The following is a 19,313-nucleotide window of genomic DNA, read 5'->3' as shown; positions in this document are numbered from 1 at the left end:
GGGGCTGGGGTTTAAACCCAACAACTTTTTGATAAGAGGCACTGAGCAATTACCATTACTTCCTGCACCATTCAGTGTTTCTATAAAACACGTGACCGTAGACCCACAAAAGTTAAGAACTCATATTTGCCAAAAGAAGCCATGTCACTGTAAGCTTTGCCTTAAGACAACTCCACCAAACTCCACCTTTAAGAATCCTTTTAAAGCTCGGATAACCTCCAAAAACATGAATGGCTAGCCCGATAAGTTGTCTCTAGGGAACGTAACAGGAAGTTTACAGTGGTCCTCTGACAAAAACTAAAAACCATTAGTGTCTCGCTAAGCAGTTTTCTATCATTGATCTGTTTCCACTGACTGCAAAAGATGAGCTATAAGTCCTGAACCACCAGGCCTCTTTAACTCCATAGCAACATCCCAGTGGTGTTTCTTCGTCTGAGTTTGTGGAAAGTCTGAGCGAAACTGGAGCATAAACACACATAAAACCTGCTATCACTTGCTTGTAGGTTAACGATGTAGGAATTTAACCTTGTTCCATTACTACGTCACCACAGGTTGCTTTTGTTACACACCCCTGCTAAAAGCATTAAATACGAATGGAAAATGTAATGTGGAGTGCAATAAAATTGCTCTGGCTGCATACCGAGGACAAAGATCTCCACCCCCGTGCTCCGGAGCTGTTTGGCATAGCTCGCCACTGGATCCTCAGATTTGCCATCTGTGATGATCACCAGCACTTTGGGGAGACCGTTTCTGGCGCCGGACGCCTCACTGAAAGCATTTCTCAAAACGTAGTCCAGAGCGTCACCTGGACCAATGAGAGAGAGAAGAGTTTTACTTCACTGGGTGTTCTTAGATTTAAATTGTAGAATGATGAGGAGAAAAACGGCTATTTGATTCAGGAAATCTTTTTGTAGACCAAAACTCAAACTCAGCAATAAACTGAGCAGCAAAATCAGAGATATCACAGAAGGATGAAACACAGCACATAATCATGATGAGAAATCCACCACCAAACCTTTTGACATTTAATACTCTGAGGTACCTTCATTGATCATGCGCTCCTTCAAGTTTGATATAAACTCCATTTTTTCTTTCTCTTTTCTTGACAAAATTTTATATTACTTGTAATTTTCTTGATCTGCCTTCTGAACATTTCATATGTGGTCTGTTTCAAAATTTGAGGATATAAAATGAGCATGGTCTTAGAAGGAATGGTTCAAATTCAGTGGCACTCCTGGCATTTCTGATTTCATCTTGCACTATTCAGGCACTACTTCACTCTGCATACAGTTACTGTGAGCTACTTTGCACCCCACCTCTAATCCAGCTCTTCCATTTCATGCTGTATCTGACTTAATCATTGTCATTTCTCTTATTATCAATGCCTGCTCTGTTTTGTCAGAGGGTCCTGCTGCTGCTCTCTTTCCATGTACACCCATGGAAGGGCGGGGAGGTCCCAGATCAGAGTGATCTCGCCAAATTTAAATGACTTCACTTGCAATAACAATCCCGTTTTGACTCAAGTGGCCCTGACAAGGCTGCTTTATTGCCTTCTCAGCAAGTTAAACTGTGTGTAATGTGATTATAATTTTATTTCCCTGTACTTTAATGGATGTGTTTTTAATTCCCTTACATCCCAGAGATTTGCCTGCATATTTGTCAAGTGAGCCAAGCGAGACACACGTGAAATGAGCACTCACCTCACAAAAACAAATCACTCTTTAACAGCCATGTATTAAAAAACGATTATGCTTGCTACCAAAGATAAACATCCCCCTTAAAAAGGGTGTTACTGATTGAAAATGTCCCAGGTCAATTTAACTCCACAGAAAACCCAAAGAACTGAACAGCATCAACAGATCACCTGTGTTCGTGTTGCCTCCTTTGTACGGCATTGAGCCGATGGCCCGCAGAAGCGCCGGTCTGTTCTGGTGTTCGTTCAGGTTGAACTCAGTCCTGGCGTCATCACTGTACTGGACCACGCCTACCCGGGTTTTTTCCTCGCCGATATGAAAGGCTCCGGCAGCCGCAGAGATGAAGGAGCGAATGTATTTGAAGTTTGGCCTGCCCACACTCCAGGAGCCGTCCACCAAGAACACCACATCGCCAATGATGCTGGCAGAGCATCCTGCAAAAAAAGTTCAAGAATGAAAAGGAAGAAAACGCTGAACATTAAACAGATTTTAAAGATGGTGTGATTTATCAGAAAAATTTAAATTTTCTGCCGCCATATGTGAGTAATAGCCTTGGACTTTAGGTTTATTCAGTGACAGTACTTTCTCGATAACGTTAATATTCTTTGTTGAGACAAAAAAAAACCCACTCAGTCTTATTTTAGATTAAATAATGAGTTTTAAAGCCAAAACTGATTTGCATTGTTCCACTTTTGGCTCTCTATTTGTTTGGTTAATGCTTGAAATTAAGGCCTGAGGGTTAAACTAAGATGTCAGTAAATATCCCACTCATCAAGTTGAATCCTGTACATGTGCCAGAAAAAGCATTTGCTAACAAGTGACTCAATGAAGCTTCAGAAGTTGTTGGCTACATCAAAGATCATCACGCCAAACAGCTCAGCAGTGCTGGTGTTCAAGTCCTGCCACTGTGTAGACCTGAATGTGGATGTTTCTTCTGATTTTTGGGTTCTTCTCTCTAACGTTAGAACAGTAGAACCTTCAGCTTACAGTATAAAGTAGCATACTTTTAGTTGCCTAATCCTAAACTTTTAAACAGACCTTAACCACTCAAATTTTACTTGGGGGTGTTAAGATGTTGGATTTACTCTCATTCACTTTTCTCAGCTCAGCATGTTTTAAAGTCATTATTTTTTGTTATTTTAGACACTGTTTGTTGAACTACACTTCATTGTCTCTCCTCTGCCCTGCTTTCTGGGAGTTTCCTCGTGACTTTCCCCTCATGAAGAGAAGGAAAATTCTGCACAACCTCGTCATCGTGTGCAGAACGGGGGCCAGGGCAGCAGTGGCAGCAGCAGCGCTCTTGTAAATCAGCATCTGTAATGGTTTCCACTTCTCTCAGCACTTCGGGGCTGGGTTCAGCTCACTCCCACAGCTCCAACAGCAGCAACCTCCCACCACACCTATGACCCCCGCCGCACTGAGCATGTGCAGCTTCCTCCGTATTGGCATAACTGCTCGGCAGGGAACCAAATCGATGACCAAATCCTTCAGAGATTTATGGGGGCCTAATTTTGATTATTGCTATACAATGGGGTGTTTGTAGAGCCTTCCTTCACTGCTAAGCTCACACTGATGAACACCGCCCAGAAGAAAACCCACGAACAAAAAGTCGAGGAGGTACAGCAGTGGATTTATGACTCATCATTATCTGAGTAGGAAGTGAAACCCCTGGTCAAACTAAGGTGTGTAATAAGTGAACAAAAGTACTCACTGACTGAATCTGAAGCATCTGGTTTCCTGGAAGTTCCTCTTCTGCTTCCACTAGATTCAACTGAAAGACAATGAAACAATCGCGTAATTACAAAAGTCTGAGACAGTTCATATCATCTATTGTGCTGAAATTATCCTCAGGAAACCCAATATCTTTACAGTGATGACATGTTATGAATCATTTTCTGTCACTGTTTTTCTTCATCTGAAGGCAGACCTCTGAAATCAGCCCAACTCTTGTGTTTTAAATTTCCCTACGTAGGATTTATCCTCTCGTCAGAGGGTTTCTTGAGTGATTTTTTTCTTTTTCTCGATGCAACAAACTTCCAAATGAGCTCCCAAATGGAGAAACTGTCAGGTTGACGTCATAGTTTGTGTAGGATTTCCAGCATAGCTCAAGCTCAGAGGGCTTCTCAGATCATCAGTTGTCCCCACCAAAAACTGCTGCCATGATGTCAGTGATGACCTCAGTCAAAGCCTGAAATCTGGGTCAGTGTCTCATTTCATACTTTTGCTTGTAAACATCATAAACATGGTTTAGGCCTATTCCTGGTTTGACAATCTGAAACATTTCCTTCCTTCCTCTGAACACCAAAGTGCTTTACATTTTATTTACAAGTTGTTATCTTTAAATGTCTTCAGTCTTTTCTATTGGTTGATTTTTAACTACAAACCTCTCCTTGGAGTGGTTTCCTCTAACTGCTGTTCATGTGTGAGTAAAAACCATAATCAGTATGACTTTATTCCTCATTGTATTTTACAATTGTTTGGTCCGAAACAGAATTAGGCAAAAAGGTACTTTTTGCAAATTCTTTCTTCCTTTTTTTTTAATGTTCCAAAATGGTAAAAATGTCTTTATATGGTGTTAAATGAATCTGAACTAGGGCCAGGCTTAAAAAAAAATATCTAATACCTCTTAGTGCAATAAGATGGTGCAGTATGTTAATACAAACATTATTTTAAGGTACTTTTTCAAAAATGACATTCTGCAAAATGTACATAGAAATTTCACCAAAAGGGGCAATGTTTTGAAATGTGTGCTGCTGTTATCCTTTGGTATCTGCCCCCTAGTGGTGAACATTTTAGTAACATGTTAGTAAGGGTGATTCCAAAAACTACCTTTAATTATGCTGTCCCTATCTCCTGGAAAAATCTGAGTTGATTACTATGTGGGAATTTAAGTCAGTGTTATAGAACTGAGAAAATAATACTGGTAGACGTTGCGTCCACTGACTGTAGTGTTTGACAGTTGTATTTGTGTGTTCATGCTTATATCAGTTATCTTTTAGGCCAGGTAACTCTTGAAAATAGGTTTTTAATCTCACCAAGACCTTTATCTCAATAATAACAGGCTGTAATAATTCAAAAATGTCTTCAGCCAAGTGACCAAAGTGAATAATGAAATTTTATCTTTTGGTGCTGGAACTGTTGATTATGGTAAAGTAATATAGAGGAAAAATGTTGATGGAAATCTGTGGTAGACACGCTACAGGTTACTGTTTTCCAAGTGCAGAGGAACGAATTGTTTTTGAATTGCAAAAGGGTCAGAAGAAGCAATGCCTACATATAAATTCTCATTGCACAACTTAATGTAGCCATTATATTTGCACAATACAATTTGAGCTGCTCTTGTGTCTTTTTTCTGTAATTAGGTAGTGGTAAACTGTTCAAAAAAATTCTGTAAATATTAAAACCCCTCCCTTCTGCATTAAAAAAAACCCACCTTTGAAGTCATGTTGTTTGTGTTGTTCCTCGTGCCTGTTTTCAATTGTCTTATTTTTGCTTTCGAATTTATGGTATCAATGAGTAAGCCAAAGACAATTTTCTGTCTCTCCTAAGTAACTCTCAGACTAATAACCAGTAAAAGCAGCAGTTGAGAAAAAAGGCTCACAAGCATGATTGTTTGGTGGATTTTTTCTAGAACTTCTGACCATATCACATGGTGTTCACCAGCAGAATGGAAACTGTATACAACTGGAATCTGTCCTGGCTGGTTTCCTGTGCTGCAGATTTGCTTAAATCTGTCAAGTCAGACTTTTAGTCTACAGTTTTTAAACTTTGGCAAAGCTAAAAATTGTCTTAACTGACTCCAAATGTCATGCTAAATGGACCTTGTGGTGAGCTTGCTTTGTGATTTACTGTTTCCAGGATAAAGAATTAAATACAAACCTATTTTTAAGTCAAATTAAAGCAATTTAAATAAAGAAATACATTTGAGGTTGTTTCCTTGAATGACGAATAGTCTGCTGTACTGAAACACCAAAATACTGAAACTAATGTAGAAACCGAGCAATGTTATTAACATATACTGGTGAAAGAGCAACACCTGGCAGGTGTTTCTCTGTTATCTTCCACACTCGGTGTTAGTTTGTGGGCCAACATGCCATCCTGACTTCCTGCCAAAAACTGACCAGCTGCAGATTAACCTCACAAGCTTTTTATGGGACATCTGGCATTGATTTCCACAAGCACACAAATGCAGAGACACGGTGACTCACGTGTGATCTGGCCGGAGATGGGCAGACTCTGCTCTGATCCAGAATATGCAGTTATTGTTACGGCATAATCCACATCTGGAGTCAGGTCTGAAATGGAGGTCTTAGTGGCAGATGCAGGCAGAGTAAATTCTTTTGTTGGTTCTTCTACAAGAATGCACAAAGTCAGAGGGAAGTTATTAGGAAACTATTACATGACTTGATTTCTCCAAGAGTCAATACAGGGCTTCAGAAAAACCTGATTTCGACTGCTGACCCGGGGACTGGAATAGCTATGTAAACACACAATAGTATAATTCGATTTGATTAAAAAAAAACTTTCTTTGTTACTATAAACCAAAACACACATTATTTTAACCCTTTAATTCCCCTGAAAGTTCCATAAGATGAATGCTAATTATTTGTTAAAAATATCTTAGCCTCAGTTAATAGAAATGAACAATATTAACAGATTATATTTAATGTCAAAACTTTCTCTAATATTTCTGTGCCTCTAATAACTGAAACTGTAAAACATACAAACTAATTTTCAGTTACTTTTTTATTTAACAAAAAAGAGAAACGTAAAAATATTTACTGTTATATATTAGGCCTATTTCTTGACAAAACATATCAACCTTGGTGTTTATCAGTTACCCATCCTAGCTTATTTATTCAGTATTTGTTTTTAACATCGTTTGAAACTTTTCTAGGTTGACGTTTTTGTAGGTTGACTTTTTTTTTTTAAATAAAAATGACTCTCGTTTTGCTATCTCAGCAAAAAAAAAAAAAAAAAAAAAAAAAGCTTACTGGCTAATCTATTTGCTAATTGACATGAATAGAAAGGCTAAGTTAGCTATATGGGCAGTTAGTCAAGGTATGTAACTGTTATTCTTATTTCTTAGTCAATATAGAAGTGCAAGCTACAGTTTTGGAGTTTGGTTAGCTAGCTAATAGTATGTAGCTGTTACAACTTGTTGTTGATGAATATACATATTAAAGCTAATATTAGTTCTGTTAGTTAGCTCGTTCAGCAACAGCAATGATATGTCACATTCACATCATAGCCTCATCAATTTAGTCCTTGTAAAGCCTTCATGTTGAAAAGCTAATAATCTCAGTACCTGTTTCTTGTCAGAAAAGATCTGTTACTTAGTACACTTTCTTAAGATGGCTTTTCAATAGCAATTGCCCATAAATAACTAAACATTAGCTCTGTTAAATAAAAAAAGTGTTTCACTTACTTTTACTTACATGTTTGTATTTAAATTGATGCTAGTTTTGTTAACTAGCAACAGTACGTCCCTTACCTGTCAATGATTTGACAGGTAAGGGGTTCTGTTAATTAGTGTCTGCGTTTGATCATATGTGAGTGGACGTTAATTCTTTTAGTTAGTAACAGCACATTGCATACCCCTGTGAGTGTTTGAATGTTAGTTAGGTGTAAATGACATATTTTTACTATCTACATTTGACTTTGTGTAAGCTGATGTTAGCTCTGTCAGCTATTAAAAGTATGTCTGTGTTTGATTGTATACAAGTTGATGTTAATTTTAGTTAGCAACAATAAGTCACTTACACCTGGCAACATTTAAATATATATAAGCTAAATTTAGTTCTATTACTCAGTGTATGATGTTAGTGCTATTTTTCCATGCATAAGAAGAAACTTGTTCTCACGTAAGTTTTACTAACAATTTTTGAAATTATATAGAATACAGAAGTCTTAGTTGAGGACATTTTACTGGGTTCTAAATGATGATTCTGAAATATAAGTTGGTGACTGTCAGCATGCAAACTAATGTTAGTTCTATCAGTAAGTTAGTATAATATAGTACAAGTATATATACTCTAAGGCTGTGCTTCGTGAAGATGTTGAAACAGCACATGGTCTTTCTGAAAGTGGTGAGTTATTTTGGGTAAAGTCTTGGATCATTTGAAATAATAGCTCTTCTTTTTAAATCTATGCATAAATATCTCAGCTATTACATAAAAGGTCTTACATGTGCATGCCTGAGCTAAAGTAACACAGATTGCAGTTTGCAATGTCAGTGCTGGCAAAGTTCAGCGCTGGCAACCGATGATAAGATTTCTCCATTCATAATGTTTTTCCTTTTTTATCATTAGAAGCTCCTGGAGCTAAACTTGTGTCTGCAGAAACCTTTAGATAATTGCGGTAAGTGCTGAGTCCTGTCAGGTTGAGTGAAATCTTTATGACACTTGTAATGTTACAGGCATGACACGACAGAACCTGCACCAACCTGTGTCTGAGGTCACTTCTATTCTGTAACCCTGTATCCTCGACCGTGGTCTCCTCCACATCATTTCCACTGAGTTCTCACTTAAAATCCTAAATCTTAAGTCTGATGGAGAGTCCACTGTGAAGAAAAAACATCAATGTAGTTAGCACTTTATCTTTAAGAGCGAACTGTATTGTAGTGATCATTATAAAAAAGGACCAACAGTCAACACTTCCAAGGTGAAGTTAGACAAGTTCACTGTTGGTGCAAACAACACAAGACGCACCAAACTACAAATGAGAGGAAAGCCATTTTGAAGACAAAAAAATGACCTCCGTTTGGCTCGTGTGGCTACAATCAACAACTCAGGCAACAGACCAAGACAACAAACACAACAAACACAACACAACGGTATCTAAAACTTAGGAGGAACACAAAAAGGGTTCATATATGAGACCAGGTGAATTTCGGGCCTGATCACGAATACGGAAGCAAAAAACAGGTCAAATGAATTTTAAGAGCAACAAGCGATGGCATGTATTTAAAAAAAATGCGTTTGAGGTCTTTTAGGAGTCTTTATTCGACTCGTGTGGGGTTTACCCTCCCACCTTTTATGTAACATTTTAAAATCTTTGTTGATTGGTAAAACCATATTTATAAAATTAAGACAACAGCATCTAAAATGAAAAATTCAACATCAAACACTTAATCAATCATAAATGGTATTACTGACACCACTGTTCAGCCACATAGCTTTATTGTGAGACTTTTTTGTTTTTATATCCTGACATTGCTAATTCAATCTTATTAAATGAACTTCATTTTTTTTTAAATATTGTATTGATTCAGTTTAAATGGGGGTCCTAACGAACAAAACCTTTAAGGAATTAAAATTTGAATGATGACTGTTTTCTAATTAAAATTTCACTGCTATTACCTGGTGTTTAAATTTGAACATTAACAACTCAATATACAGTATTTCCCAACTACATAATTACATGGCGATCCCTAGAGTGAACAGCCACAATAATAATGATAATAATAGTAATAATAATAAGATATAATTATATTTAAAAAATATTCAAGGGTTTTGGCCTGTGTTTGCTTCCGTACCTCTCATGGATGCAGATAACAACGCCTTTTAAATATTTTGAATCCTGAAATGTTTGTGGCTGGTGATGTCATTTTTTTTTTTAATTTTGAAAATCACCAGTCACAATCTCCTCCTGTCAGCTAACTCCAACATGGACTGACGGACATCCAGCAGTCTGTCCATGACCTCAATCCAACACAGGATGTTGAATTGACCAAGAAAGTGCTGATTATACAATGGATAAAGACTGGAGTCGTCACTCTCATTGTCTCCATTGCAAACCTCATAAAAGAATACACAATGTCAGTGCAGACATGTGTACATCTTTTTCTTATGTTTCCAAAGAATCTACACCAGAGGTTCTTAAACTATTTAAGTCTAAAAAAAAAAAAAAGCATCCATAATCTACCTTTGTTGGATATTTACCATAAAGTTAAGACTCCAAGAATACTTCTAGGATTCGGATCATAGTTTAAGAACCACTGGTCTTTGTCATGTTAACCAGCAAACCAAAGTGACATGGAGGATAATAATTATATTTATTCACAGAGCATGTCTCTAAACGTATGTTATCAACTTCTTTCCACAAGCAACAAAACAAGCAGATCATGCACGTGTACATGAAAAGTTGTTGACAACAACTTAGGACAATGGACAAAAAGTTTCCATGTACACGAGGGACCACAGACTGTTTTTAAAGAAATATTTTAAAATGATATTCTTCAGGTTGGGGTGCTTATTTATGATGCTCTAGCTTGCTATCAAGATAATACACAAAGATGTTGACTCTAACTTGGTACTACAAAAAAGACATTCAGTCACGATACGGCTTTAAATAGCTGAATATAAACACAACTGTCTGTCTGGCTCAGGCACAAAAGCAGAGACAAATCTGTTTCTATAACAGGAAGTGTAACTTTGTTCCTGACAAATGAGAATAACGGTTTTCAGTAATTTCTTTCTTGTCAATAAATCCCACACAAAGCTCCCAAGTGGTTTATATTTTTCAAAGTGATTGAGTAATTTCCAAAAACAGCTGTTCAAAGCTGAAGATTTTGGCGAACATACAGGAGAGCACACATTTGGGACTATATTTAGAGGCGGATTAACACAAATATGGTGCCCATGTTTGCCAGAATCAAAAACTGAGTCCATCAGTCTTCTGAGGTCTACAGTGGAGCTCTATGGCAAATAGAAATATTAAAGAAGGTGACTTATTACCAGAAGGAAACATCCGCTGTTAGTTTGGGCTTTTTTGTGGGATTGGTTGACTGTAAAGAAAAACAGGTGGAACAAACAGGTGGAAAAACTGTGTCTAGTTCTTAATCTTTTCATGCTGCAGGAAGTTTATCAGCACATGTTCGCAGCGGGTAACCTGAGCTCCGGAGTTTGTAATCATCTCATCAACCTTTCCAGCTGCACGGATTAAATAAATCTAAATACAGATGATCTAGCTACAGTTTATAGATTAGCCGGGATTTCTAGACCACCAACCAGTTGTTTTTAATGTTAGTGTGGGGGAGGGGTGAAGAATATCACTGTAAAATATTGTCGTGAAGCCAAGACTGGGGGGTCAAGGCTTGACCGGGGAAGGTTACAGGACGTTAAAAATGGAGGAACCACCAACCTGGTGAATCAATTCAAGGGCCGCGTGGGGGAGGGGGCCGCTGCTTCTGTTTCTGAACGGGGGGTATCACAGCCAAAAACTACCCGACAAACTTCAGCTTTTAATCCAGACACACACTGTTACCATCCACACGCACATTCATCCACATTTTAAACACATCCAGGGCTCGGTTCTAAACTGATTTTATTCTGCAGTTCTTGCCCTGAAATGTGACTGTTTGGAGCCGAGCCCTTCCCGTTTGGAGGCTTCTTCGTGTTCAAGGTGTTTCAGCCTTTAAGTCCAGCCCTAACATCAAACTATTGTGGAATATATGTGACCCATTACTGTGCCGTGACCCCTGAAAAGGCAGCCAGGGGCCCCGTTGGGACATTAAAGACAGAGAGGGGGTCTCAGGAGGTCAGAAGGTCTCTTGGAAAGGAGAGAAGAAGAAACTTTCCTTCTTTCTTTTTTAACTGTGCTTTCTTCTGCTTTTATTCTGGGATGATCCAGATTTCAGTGCAGCCAGTTGTCTCCTGTCCTAACCTCTGAAACCTCTGGAAAATAACGCGAAACTCATATTTTGTCTTTCCGTTCCATCGGGAGAAAATACGTAGGGAGGAAACTTGGCCACGTGCCGCCTGGGCTTTTTCCTTTTTTCCTCTTCTACTTTTTTAAAACTGGAGGAATGTAATCTGTAGTAACAGGCAGTCGGGGATTTTGAGCAACGGCGCCTCCTGGCGTTAAAAACTTAGACTGCATTTAATTTTAATCACTTTTTTTTTCTTTCAACATTTAAGAACAAGACTGCTTTGGTTTTCAATTACAGGAAAAAGGTGATGATATTCTCACCATATATCTGATTTGTTTTTTTTTGTTAATCACCAACATGAAGCCACATCTAACTGCACAATTAAATCTGAGCTGCATTCATGCTCTCATTAAGTTGAATTTCACGGTTTAACATGCTTCGAAAACAAAAGTAATAATAAAAAACCCTCCCGTTTAGAAACTCAAACTCAATGTATTTCAAGCTGAGGTCGTTTTTCTCTTCAAACAGAAATTCTTGATGGAAAAGTGAATCACTGGATCACAAAAAAATCATCAAACAGAAGTTAAAATCAGAAGATCAAACAAATCAATCCACAGGTACACATTTGCTTCAGTGATTTTTTTTATTCATTTAGACCAAAAGTGCAGCTACACACAGAGGGCAGAGGAGAGACAGAGGTGAGAGGAGATGGAAGAATTCAGATGTGTTGAATTAAAAGATGTGGAGGAGGAGGAGCGGCTTTACCTTGCTCCTGGGCCTGAGAGGAGGACAGCAGCAGTGCCAGGACGGCAGCAACCGCTGCCAGAGAGAGCCTACTCTTCATCTTCAGCTCCGCTGGTCTCAGCAGTGCATGAATGAAACTGCGAGAGGAACCAAGGAGGCAGTTAAACTCCCTCAGGGCTTCACAAGACTTAATCCTATCTGAACGAGAACCTTGGAGCTCATTAATCTTCATTCAAATCTATATCAGGCTGAAAAGTTATCAGAATACTCCGCTTTGGAGAGAGGAATGAGTCTGAAAGTCATCCTGACGCTTGAAAAAGTTCCACAAGCAGCGACAAAAGACTTACACGACAGACTTCATATGTATAAATGTCTAAATCTCGCCAAAATCTACATATTGAAACTTTTAAAACTTCCCACAAAAGTCCCACATAAGCAAATCATTAGCTCATCTTTCCCCGTCAAATTCAGTTTTTCCACTTTCTAAAGGAGCTCGAGTTATTGTTGCATTAACTCTGCAGACTCCAATCAAGTATTTAATATCTCCGCCTGATGAAAATGACCCACTCTAACGGGCACAAAGTCTTTCCACTTGATCTTAATGGCGAGTTATGCCGTAGCGCCGTGCGCAATTACGCACGGCAATGTCGAGAAATAATCCAGGCATTCACAAAATAGTCCAAATAAATATAGAAATGAATGGAATATTATTGAATTCAGATAGCTCAACTTTTAAACCTGAAAAAGCCTGTAATAAGTCGTGACAAAAATAATCCCCCACAGATGGTACCAAAAATGTAAAAACCATGCACGACTGACCTATAGAGATGACTGGCTGAATTTTAGTTTTGCTTAAAAAGAAAAAAAAAATGAAAAGGATAAAGGCTTCGCTGTAGACCCCCAGCCCGACACAAGGGAGAGTGAGGTGGTACGGAGTTGAAGTCAGAGCGCTCCGCGGATTTCTGCTTCCCAGACGCGTCGGCGAGCCTCCTTCCAAGTGGGAAGAGTCTCCACACAATCTGCTACTTAACAGGGGGGCTGCTCCCAGCTCTGCCTACCCCGCCGCGAGCTCTTACGACATCCAGTCGGGCCAAAAGTGATGTGTAACCTCTGAAAATGCAGCACGGAAGGACTCACACACTCGGAAACTTTTACATAGTTTTCTGCATTCCTTTCCGGTGATGAAGGGCTTCTGTGCGTCTCGGCCGCAAGGAGACAGCAGCAGAGCGGGGTCGCGGGGGATTAGTGGGGGGAAACTGTCAGAGGTTTTTACCCACTTTAAATTTTGTGAATCAACGGGAAAATATTACACAGTCTAGTAAACGAAACCCCGCGTCAGTCTTTTCCTTTTTAATCTGGAGTCCAGGGCCGGAACTGAAGTTTCTGGGGTCCTGGCAGGAGCTCACTAAGCTGGAGCAGCTGCTTCAACTCAGTTCCACTCTGTGATCTGAAAGGTTACTCATAATATAAAGAATATACATGCAGTGTCCTAAAGGAAGTCCAGATATTTATTATATTTTTTAAAAGGACAGGATGTAGATTTTACTATAATAGCTCCAAAGTTGATCTGGGGCTTCCAGCATTCATCTGTTTTTAAGGTATCCAAAATAAATTGTTACATTATCAAGACTCTACTGTATGATACTGGCGACTCTGGTGTGCAGAGGCAAAATGACCCCAAAATTATTAACTTCCCCCAAATGATTACATGTTCATACACTCCACTTAGACCATCATTGATTTTAGTCTTACACAGAACCCTATGAGTCCGAAAATATTAGGGCACTGAGGGATGGTACCACCAATACTTCCAACTGAACCTATAATTCGGTACAGTAGATACTACAAAATACAGTAACTGACAATTTGTCAAAGCACATTAAAAAAATCCACCCTTATTTCTAAAGTTTCTGCTCCCAAAATTTGTAAAAGTAACTGTGAAATTGCTTGGCTGTTGTAATCCTTTGTTATGGGGCCTCTTTAATTATTATTTTTTAAACCCAATTGTCAAAACTTTCTCAAATTCAACGCAGCAACCTGAGTAATGATTTTGTGAACTTATTTGTGAACCTATTTTCCAACTTTTAAGGGTATCAATTAAATTATTTTTTGCTATATCTCCTCCAAAAATATCCAAGTTTTCACAATTTTAAAGGTACAGTGTGTAAAACCTCACCAATGGACAAAAGACTGCAATCAACTGAGTTCTGTTTTTTTTAACTCCTCCCATTTCAACAACAACAGAATCCTAACTACAGTGGTTGCTGTAGGTCAAACAAGTCTGGCCACTGTTCATCTGTAGTGAGTGTAGGCTGTCAGCACACTGTTTACCTCAGCTGTCATTATGCTGGGTTTCCACATCAATTTACTCTGGAGTGTGCTTTTACATTTTGAATAAGAGTCGATGATTAAGAAAAGCTCAGTTCTGTCCAGTGATAGCAGTAAGGTGTCATTGGAGGAGAGTGGGGATGTCCTGAACTTTTCTGAATTAACTCTCATATAATGTGAGAATGCAGTGTATATATGAGGAAAAGTGTGATTTAATAAAAAATATTAGCTGGCGAAATGTTAACTTACAACCAGCTGTTGTTGTTGTTGCTTAGCTGGCCCATAGCTGTCTGCAGACGACAGGGTTGAATGTCTATTCTCCTGACAATAAGTACTTTTGACTATGTTGGCAATAAATGATCATGAGCTGAATGTTGATGGAAAAAGACTAATCTCCATGTCCACTATTTCCATATGAAGGAGTTATTATTTACACTCATCCAACTCACAAAATACACGAGAACAGCATATTTTACCTTATGTTTAAATGTTATTTTGCTGTTGCTACTGTTATTGTATTATTGTAAGGTGACCTTGAGGGTCTTAAAGGTGCCTATAAATAAAATGTATTATTAATATTGTTATTAGTAGTAGTAGTAGTAGTAGTATATTTTTCTAGTTTGATTAACGATAACAGACATAATCTAAAGTTTTTATTTGATACCAACAACAAACTTCTTCATCCTCCTCACTCTGCTATCACTCCAATATATTCTAATGACTGCGAAAAAATTCACTGGCAAGATCAACAGTATCAGATCACAGCTCAAGTCTGTACCCGTTTAACCACCCAAGTCGCTCACCCATTTCTGTTGTCTGAGTTCAAACCATTTCTTCAATAGCTCTTTTGGATATAGTCTCACATATCTGCACTTTACCCTGTCAAACGGACATTATGCCTCCTAAATTCATTAAAGAGTTTCTCCCTGTCATCTCCTCCAGCTTCTCTCTATTGTCAATCAGTCCCTTTCATCAGTCAGTTCCAGATTACTTTAAAACAGCCGGCATCTGTCCTCTACTAAAAAAAACCCTCCTTAGATCCCACTGTTTAAAATAATTAAAGGCAAATTTCCAGACTCTCGTTTATTTCCAAAATCCTTGAGAAAGTTTATGCTTGTCGGCTCCTTCAGATTGTTGAAGGAAACAACATCTTTGATAAATGCGGTTACAGACATTATTGAAAATTACTAACAACAACCTTATGCGCTCGGATGAGGGTGAACATTCCATTTTAGTCCTGCTCAGCTTATCTGAAGCCTTTGATACTGTTGATCATGCTACTCTTATTAGCAGACTACAAAACTGGGTTGACATCAGTGGCACTGCTCTCAAATGGTTTTCTTCATACTTATCAAACAAATATTTCAGAATTCATATTAATCGATGTATATTGTAATCTGTAATGCTTGTATGTGGAGTGCCACAGGGCTCAATCCATGGACCAGTTCTGTTTCTTTTATGTTACTGCTGAGCCAACAAATTGATGGTTTTATTGGAATCTCCTACCACTACTATGCAGACGACACACAGTTATATTTTTCTGTCGAGCTCAACAACCTCTCCTGTCTCCTGTTTTGCTTTTGTTTTTTGCCATTATTAATTGGATCTATTCTAATTCATTCCTGTAGACCTGAGGTTCCAGTCCTCAGCCCAGGCAGCTAAGGGAGGTAGTACAACGGCCCCCTCACCAATAATATACAATCTTGGTATCACTTTTGATCAGCACCTGAATTTTGAAAATCATATCTCAAAGATTACCCAGTCTTGTTTCCTTCATTTGAGAAATATTGTAAAAATCAAACTTTTAATGTCAGTAAGTCATCTTGAACTTTTAGTACACACTTTGATTATTGCAATTTACTTTTCACGTGTGTCTCTCAGTCCTCCAAATGGTAATGGCCTGCATTTGTATAGCATTTTTCTAGTCCTCAAAGCTCATCTTCAATAGGCAGCAGCAAGGCTGCTAACAAAAACTAGCTGGCAGTCTCATATTACACCTATTCTTGCATCCCTTCACTGGATTTCAGTGTAATTCAGGATCTACTATAAAATTCTGTTATTAATTTATATAGCTGCTTATTTACCTGAGCTTCTAACATCTTATCCATGAAGCAGACCTCTCAAAGACCCCTCTAACCAGGGCCTTCTTTCCCTCGCTGTGATTTTAAAAACAGAGGTGATCTGTGCTTTTGAGATTGTAGTGCTCAAACTGTGGAACAGCCTTCCTCAGTCAATCAGATCGGCCGACTCTGTTATTTGTTTTAAGCGAATGCTGAAAACTCTTTTTTATAGAGTTTCATTAATCCGTTCCCTTCATTCGTTGCCATAGTTTGAAACCATGTGTGCATGTATGTGTGTATGTTGGAATAAATGTTTGTCGGTGAGGCTGATTATGTGTGTATTTATGTGTTTGTATGTTTTAACATGTACATTTATCTTCAGTGTGTGGCTCTTATTTGAAATGTGAAGCACTTTGTAACTCTGTGTTTTGAAGAGTGCTATATAAATAACGTTGTTATTATTATTTTTTATTTATTTATTTATTTTATGTTTGTTTTAGAGCCTTGGCTTCAGTTCAGGGGCTATATAGTTTGAAGGAGCTAATTATGGGCTTGATATTTAGAGTAACTTGTAAGGTTTACTACATATGTGGTCCATCTCTAGGCAACTACCCAAAACGTAATTAGACGGAATGATGGCATTCATCTCCTCCACGTGGAAGCCACGGCAACATGGCGGCTTCCACAAACCTGCTCCTATGTATTTTTAATAGATTAATTCTAAGTTTACAACTACACATCAGTTTTTAAAAGATGTAAATACACACTAATAAATTGATATTTATGAGGATACAAGCTTTTTTCCTGTTAAATAACAAACAAAAAAAAACAGAAAAAGACTCACTGTAACTTTAAGATGCAATAAATCTTAACTCACAACTAATCTAAAGGTAGTTGTAGAGCCCTCAAATGTATACATGTGAGTTTGTAACAACCCTAGCTGATGAAAAACTAGGATTAACATGTTACAAAAAACTTTTGTTTCAAACCAATAAACAGTATGACGAAAAGGCAAAATAAGAAAATCTGTTAGATTTACATGTCACATTGACAGACGTGTTGTATTTAGCATATGTAACTAAACAAAAATGCCGCTACGTTATTTAAAGGACCTTTTTATAAGAACTGAAGTAAAACCTTCACCAGGAGGGGGCAATGTTTGACCAGTGTGTGTCAACCTCCTGCGTCATCTTGTGGAGCAAATTGGTATTACACAAAAGTACAGCCCAGCCCTAGTTTACCTTCATTTGGTATCTTTTAGACACAAAGGTTAAGTGGTTATTTTTACACAATCTGTGTCTAGCTTTTGTTCGGTTCCACTGTGGTGGCCTCTTTTGACACGGGAGCAGCTGAAGGTAGAATTTATTATATTTGGTTACTTTTAAACTATTTTAAACAAAAGGTACAGGAATGGAGTGCAGCAATGTTGTTTAGAAATAAATTGTATTGTGTTATAACCTTAAAGTCTATCATACCACCATTTTTACAATAAAATCAGCTGTTAAATCATGTTCAACGAAATGAAGAATGGACTATTTAGCACCTTCTGGAGGCTGAGAAGCTCTCATCAGCTCAGGAGCACTGCAGCACACACACATTTCCAACCACCCCTGCTGCTTATTACTTAAATATTTCTCCAGCATTAGTGTTATTTTAAGCAGACATGTAGCATTTACTCTCTTTGTCTCTCTCTCTGTGGTTTTCAGCACTGTTCAATCACAGAGTTAAAGTGTTAAATGATCTGTGGTGGGTGTGGGCTGATAGCAGAACTGGCCTGACATGCTCGGGTGAATTAAAACAGACAACAGAGAAGAACCCACCCAACAGAAACTGCAGATGAACGTGAGGTCCGTGCCAAGAGAAACATGTATTCTCAGAAGGTTTCTCATAGTGCTCCCTGCTGGATTTTCCTTCCTCTTATTTTTGCACATATACATGAACACTCCAAACAATATCTCATTATTAAGAAGATTAAATGTCTCATTAATCCTTGCACACAGATTACAGAGGCTTCACTGTCAGTCTGTCCTCAAGTCTCTGTTGATTTATTTGGATATGGCGCCCTCCCCTGGCAGAAGAAAGAATTTTTTTGTCTCTTTTGTTCGAAGTTTTCAAATCAGTCAAATATGAGAAAAGCTCCCACATGACCACCCCCAGAATAAATAAGAAAAAGAATAATAACTTTACTGAAGTATATTTAATGCAAAATTTTACATTCATATTATGAAGATTTTCTGAGTTAAATGCCCTCAAAGTACATAGGAGTGGGCTGCAATGCCACTGCTGCAAATGCATAAGGACAATGAAAAACAACTGAAAAATAACTTTATGCTCCGTTAAAAACTGCAAATAAATATTAGACGCAACCCAAGAGTCACAATGCAAAGACTTAATCTTGCAGTTTGTTTTTATATGAGTATCAGTATCCTAGTTTTACAGCCGAACTGCACCCGTTTAACATCTGTGATGCAGAGGAACTGATACTCTGGATGTTTGACCTGCTCTTTGAGAATTCACTGCAGAAAACTTCAAAGTGCATTTTGGACAAACGTTCGAGGGTCATATCACCATGTGGGAAGCTGGCTGAACAAAAGTTAAAGCATATGAAAGGTCTTTTTTTTTAAACATACATTCTGACACCAGGCTCATCGTATAAGCTGCCATGGGTAAAAATACTTTTCAAATACAGTTTTTATAGCATGAAGGCAAACCTTAAATATACTGAAATTAATCAGCTGATTATGCGACGGTAAAATTACAAACCCTTAAAAATCTAGTTTTTGTCAATAGTGTAGTACCTGCCTTATCCCTTTGGGGACGCTGCTCCTTTTTTAT

The 19,313-nt window shown here is 38.1% G+C and overlaps 1 protein-coding gene across 1 annotated transcript in view; it reads right to left on the bottom strand.

The window, feature by feature from the left end:
• The window catches only part of col12a1b (collagen, type XII, alpha 1b), a 154,982-nt gene extending 141,903 nt beyond the window's left edge, over nucleotides 1–13,079 (bottom strand). Inside the window, exons 1-7 of the mRNA XM_087852439.1 lie at nucleotides 12,910–13,079; nucleotides 12,112–12,227; nucleotides 8,140–8,256; nucleotides 5,903–6,046; nucleotides 3,406–3,465; nucleotides 1,865–2,128; nucleotides 641–805 (exon numbers count right to left, since the gene is read on the bottom strand). Coding sequence (XP_087708565.1) covers nucleotides 641–805; nucleotides 1,865–2,128; nucleotides 3,406–3,465; nucleotides 5,903–6,046; nucleotides 8,140–8,256; nucleotides 12,112–12,190 — 829 coding nt within the window. The 5' untranslated portion in view covers nucleotides 12,191–12,227; nucleotides 12,910–13,079. The remainder of the gene's footprint in view (nucleotides 1–640; nucleotides 806–1,864; nucleotides 2,129–3,405; nucleotides 3,466–5,902; nucleotides 6,047–8,139; nucleotides 8,257–12,111; nucleotides 12,228–12,909) is intronic.
• Between the last annotated feature and the right edge of the window lie 6,234 nt (nucleotides 13,080–19,313).

This window comes from Neolamprologus brichardi, chromosome 15 (assembly GCF_056152115.1).
Source record: "Neolamprologus brichardi isolate AB-2024 chromosome 15, ASM5615211v1, whole genome shotgun sequence".
NCBI lineage: Eukaryota > Metazoa > Chordata > Actinopteri > Cichliformes > Cichlidae > Neolamprologus > Neolamprologus brichardi.
Note: the sequence above shows the minus strand (reverse complement) of the source record. Positions and strands in the feature narration are given on the sequence as shown.